Consider the following 4,693-nt stretch of genomic DNA (forward strand, 5'->3'; position numbering starts at 1 on the left):
TCTAGGAAAATATCATGGTAAAATTCAGGATTTTTAGATTTTTGATCCTTCAGTTTATATTCTTTGTATACGGTAATTAAGATTTAAAACATGTGCCTTTAGTGTAGAAATTTCTTTTTAGAACCCCGAATCCTAAGGTCACTGCTTTCGTTTTCCACCCCGGCCTGCCCCAGATTTGCGTGCCCATGTGGAAGGCTGCGGGAGAAGCAGAGCTTTCTCTCTCTCTACCTCTCAGCAGTGAGCCAGGCTCGTTTCACACCCTTGGCGCAGCAAAACCCCAATAGGGGCCTACGGCTGGTCTGGAACGCATGGGGAGGTGAACCCCAGGTTCCAGGGGTGGGTGTCCTCCCCCACCCCACCCCCCAGCTTTCCTCCGGCTAACACACTGGGACAAGTCCCTGCACGGGAGTCAGCCCTGTCCCCACAGGGGCTCCCCGTCTTCAGCCGGCCACTGCAGGAGTGTGCGTTCAGTCACCTGGAGAGTGGCCGGTGTCCTTGCTCATCAGCCTGGCTCCCCCAGACCCCGAGGGCACCAGGATCTCTTCTATCATGACGTTATCTGTGAACCAGCAGCAGGCACGCAGATGTCCAGGGTGCAAACTCTGAAGCCAGCAGAGCGGGGTGCCAGGTCGGGGTCATCGGCTGCTAGCCTAGCGGCCAAGTTGCGCGTCCTCTTTGAACTGGCGCCTCTCCATCAGTCCAGTGGGGATCCCCCGCCAGGCGGATGAGAATTAACATGAGGTCTGCACCGGACCACACTTCGTGCCAGTCACATGGCGTGAGCTCACAAATTATCGGGGTTATTATCGCCATCATCTCTTCATCGTAAATTCCTTCAGCACAGGCACCGTGTCAATTCCGTATCCCCGCACTACACGTAAGAAGAGCCCACAGTAACCCCTAACTCCTGTCCATTCAATGGAAGTGACCAAAGCCACCAAAGCACCGAGTCACGAAAGGCTCTCACTTGAGTGATGGCGAGACCACAGCAACATGGCTGCTTATGAGGGACAAGGACTGTCTCGCACCTCGGCGGGTGCCAGTTGGTGTCTAAATTGCCTCTGTGCTTTGGGACTGAGTTTCTTCTGCCTCCAACCTGATGAAGACCTTGGACCTGGCAGTACTTCTCCTGGATCCAGATGTGAAGCCGGGGAGCTGAGGACAGCAGAGCCCGCAGACTCCCCTCCACGGTCTCGGTTACCGCACAGGCTCGCTGCCCTGCCTTGGTGCTCGGGCCACTGCCTTCAGGGGGACACAGACTCGCCTGTTTAGTCAGGCACTGGGTCCCCGGCTCGCTCGCTCGCTCGCTCAAAAATGAAAGCCCAGACCCAGACATGTGAAGGAGCAGTTGCAGACAAAACGTGAAAACCCAATCACACACGATAGGTCGAATCTCAGTAAGAAATCCCAAATGACTTGTTTTACACAAACGGAAAAGTAGATGCTCAATACACATATTTAACTCTTTCTGTGCCTGAAAAAAGAGGCTGGAGACAGGAACACGGTATGGAGGCCGATTCTGTTGGCAGCGTCATCTCCGCCAACAGGATGCCTGGCATTAGAAGGCTTGCTGGCAACTTCAGATTCAGAACACAGACTTGGTTAACGAAGTCCCATGGCCCACATATGCCACTGCTGACCATGTGACTTCACTGTCAACTGATCACTAACTTCTCTAGGTGACTTAAACATACGAGCACACTGAGTGAACAGGCTGTCCTGGGTAATAAGCACGTCAAAAACTCCCATCTCCAAACACAGAATTTTGATACAGTTAGACAATCCAAGATTTTTAAGTTTCCTTCCAATGAAGCAGAGAATTATTTGTTTATGACAAGTAAATAATGATAACACACCGAGGATTTAATAAAACATTTCCAGGGAAAATAGATCAATTTTTCTCTCCAATATTGCCATCTTACCTCCTCCCAAAAGGTACTTTAGTTTTCAGCAATTTTACCTTTAATCTGAATCCTGATGCTTTCTATATTTTCATGAAATTTCTTAAGGTGAACATATTTTTTTCCTGAAATAATTTACCTTCAGTCATGCAGAATACTCGGAGGAAAGCCAGGAGCTGGGCAGAGATGGGTGGCTCGGTGAAATGCAAGGCGAAAACGCTGGAACTGAGAAAAGCAGGAGATCAGTCACCCGGCCGCAGTCGCCGGCTTGTTCCAGAGAGAAATGCCCTAAATCTACAAGCTGGACGTCTCCAAGGAGCGCCGAGCCGAACGGTGCTTGCGGGGCCGACCGAGCCAGTCACCGCGGCTCCTCGGCTCGACCCTGCGAGCACTGTTTACAGGCCTGTCGCAGGCTGGGGGCCCGCCCGCCCGACGAGGATGGCGTGACCATCTCTGCCAGCAACGCCCACAGTCCAACGGACTCGATCTCAGGGTGCACACGACACGTGACGAGAATTAAGTGGACCCATGGTTCTTAAAAAATGGAGTTCACATTTTAATCATTAATCAAATATTGACAAGTTCAATAAAAAAAGGCCTGGATAATCCATTTTCATTAAGAATGGTTCCTCCATTCCCCAGAGAACTAATAAATCACAATTCTTGTCTTCTTTATCATTTTGCACCTCAAATGCAAGAAAATCTTAAAGAATTTAACCCGAAATTCTTGAAATCACTGAGTATCACGACTTCATTACAGAAACTAATGGTGGCAAAGAATTAAGTGAAACAAATTGATCCAGGTCATTAACCTTTTCAAAGCGAAAGACATTAATGACAGCAAAGTGCCTGCTTAACAGGGACTTTGGGCCATATGCCCTACAACTGACTGTGAGCACACCAGCAACACGATTATGTCTGTCTGAAAACGCTGGTCAATCACCAGGCATCTCAATGGTCTAACCTCACTGTGTAACAGGGATAAAGGAATTAAGACAAACTACCGTAGAGAAGTTTTGGTAATACACCAATTAAACATCATGCAACTGGAACTCTTTCAAGCACCACAGGGAAGAGCTGACCGCTGTTTTCTACGTACGTGGGGATGCCAGCGCGAGCCAAGACCTCGGCCTTCATCGCGTAGAGCCTGTCACTTTTACTCACTCCGAGCTTTATTTTCACTCTGTCGTGTGAATTATTGTCAAAGAAAAAACCACTGTGGATCACAAACTCTGCATTTGACCGAGTGCCATAAAAAATGTAAATCTGAGATGCAGTAAAGAAAAAAATAAAGGGACATAAAAGAAACTTAACATCCATTCTTAACAGAGCAGGACAAAGGATCAGTTCTCATATACTTAATATGGCTTTACACTAACGGAACAAAACAGCTCTGAAGTGATTATACACCTATTCTGTGCATTGCATGTAGCCGGGTGAAGTTAGGGTGAGGCGCGCAGTTACCCCAATTTCCCACCTGTCAGACGGGGAGGAAGGGCCTCACCTCCCGGCCAGGCCAGCAAGGGCCTTGCTAATACACAAAGGAGCCTGGAGCCGTCCCCCACCTCCCTCGTGATGCTCTCCCTCTGCCGGACAGGAAGACTATTTGTTACTATTACTTTGAAATTCACCACGTTCTTCCTCCCCTTTCAACACAAGAGTCTCTTCTGGAGCAATGTCTGTCAGAAATTCATTTCTAGATCCTGTGGCAATTCTGCACCCGGCAGGAGGGCTCATTAGCTTTTCTACAGAAATAGATCAGTACTTAGTTAGACTAACATTTTCATTTGGCTCAACTGGAACGTGGTCTACGTCAGTTGTTTTCTTTTTTGTGTATTATCTGCTTGGTCAGCAAACTGACAGACAGAACGCAGGTATTTATAGGGGCATATTTTCAAACTTACTGAAATCCTGCCCCTGCCCAAATTATTAGATTAAAAATTCACAGATTAAAGCGAAAAGACAAGAAGATAGGTCTTATGGTTCCTGATTCCCGTATGTTTTTGCCATTTAAATAAACTGCTGCTTTATAAAGAAGGTTCTAGTCAACAGAAATTAAAAAAAAATGAAAACAATGCAGTTTATAAAATTGGAAAATTCTTTCTACTGTCATAACAACAAAGTTTATTTTCAGCTACAAATTTTAGGTCATTACAAATATTAAGCTGATTGTGCAAATAACTGCGTTTGAATCGTTTTCCTTTGTGGATCCAAAGGCCCAACGTAAAGCATGATGTTACAACAGCTTCCAGTCTCAAGACGTGTTTCCAAAACAACCCTAAGTGTCAGTCCCAAACGTCTCTGCCCGAGGTAAACCCCTTTTTAACATCACCAAGGCGGCACCGCCCGGGTGCCCAGCGCTAGCCCGCGTCAGACGCCACGGCCACCCACCTGCTCTCCGGCCCGGAAGTCCCGCAGCGCCACACACTCGCAGCGGTCGTCCTCCAGGTTGTAGCCAGTGGTGATCTAGAGGGCGACACGGAGTCCAGGTGTCCATGGTCTCCCTCGTGAGGGCCTCTTTTCGGCAATTAGAGGACAAAAAGCTACCCAAGTCCTTTTTTTAAAAAAGGGTGCATGCATCGTGCGGTGCTTTGTAAAACTGAGCTGAGAAATGCTCGGTTATGTTAATTAATACTATTCACACTAGAAATTCTTGTAGAAGATTCTGCATCTGAAGTAAAGGACTACTCTTAGGAAACATAGCATATAGATTATCACTTGCTGGTCTCAACCAAACATAAACCATTTATTACAAAGTCACTGCCTCCGAGGCCCCCAGCGGGCAATGCTGT

At 47.5% G+C, this 4,693-nt stretch overlaps 1 protein-coding gene across 3 annotated transcripts in view; it reads right to left on the bottom strand.

Moving 5' to 3' along the window:
- Nucleotides 1-28: 28 nt before the first annotated feature.
- The window catches only part of LOC120619684 (actin-histidine N-methyltransferase), a 56,814-nt gene continuing 52,149 nt past the window's right edge, over nt 29-4,693 (bottom strand). For 2 of the 3 annotated variants that reach the window (XM_039884196.1, XM_039884195.1), the window contains exons 9-11: nt 4,293-4,367; nt 3,001-3,167; nt 29-2,126 (exon numbers count right to left, since the gene is read on the bottom strand). In XM_039884196.1, the coding sequence (XP_039740130.1) occupies nt 1,985-2,126; nt 3,001-3,167; nt 4,293-4,367 (384 nt within the window). In that variant the 3' untranslated portion in view covers nt 29-1,984. The remainder of the gene's footprint in view (nt 2,127-3,000; nt 3,168-4,292; nt 4,368-4,693) is intronic. The other variant, XM_039884193.1, reaches the window with a different exon arrangement.

This window comes from Pteropus medius, unplaced genomic scaffold (genome assembly GCF_902729225.1).
Source record: "Pteropus medius unplaced genomic scaffold, Ma_sr-lr_union100, whole genome shotgun sequence".
NCBI classification, from domain to species: domain Eukaryota; kingdom Metazoa; phylum Chordata; class Mammalia; order Chiroptera; family Pteropodidae; genus Pteropus; species Pteropus medius.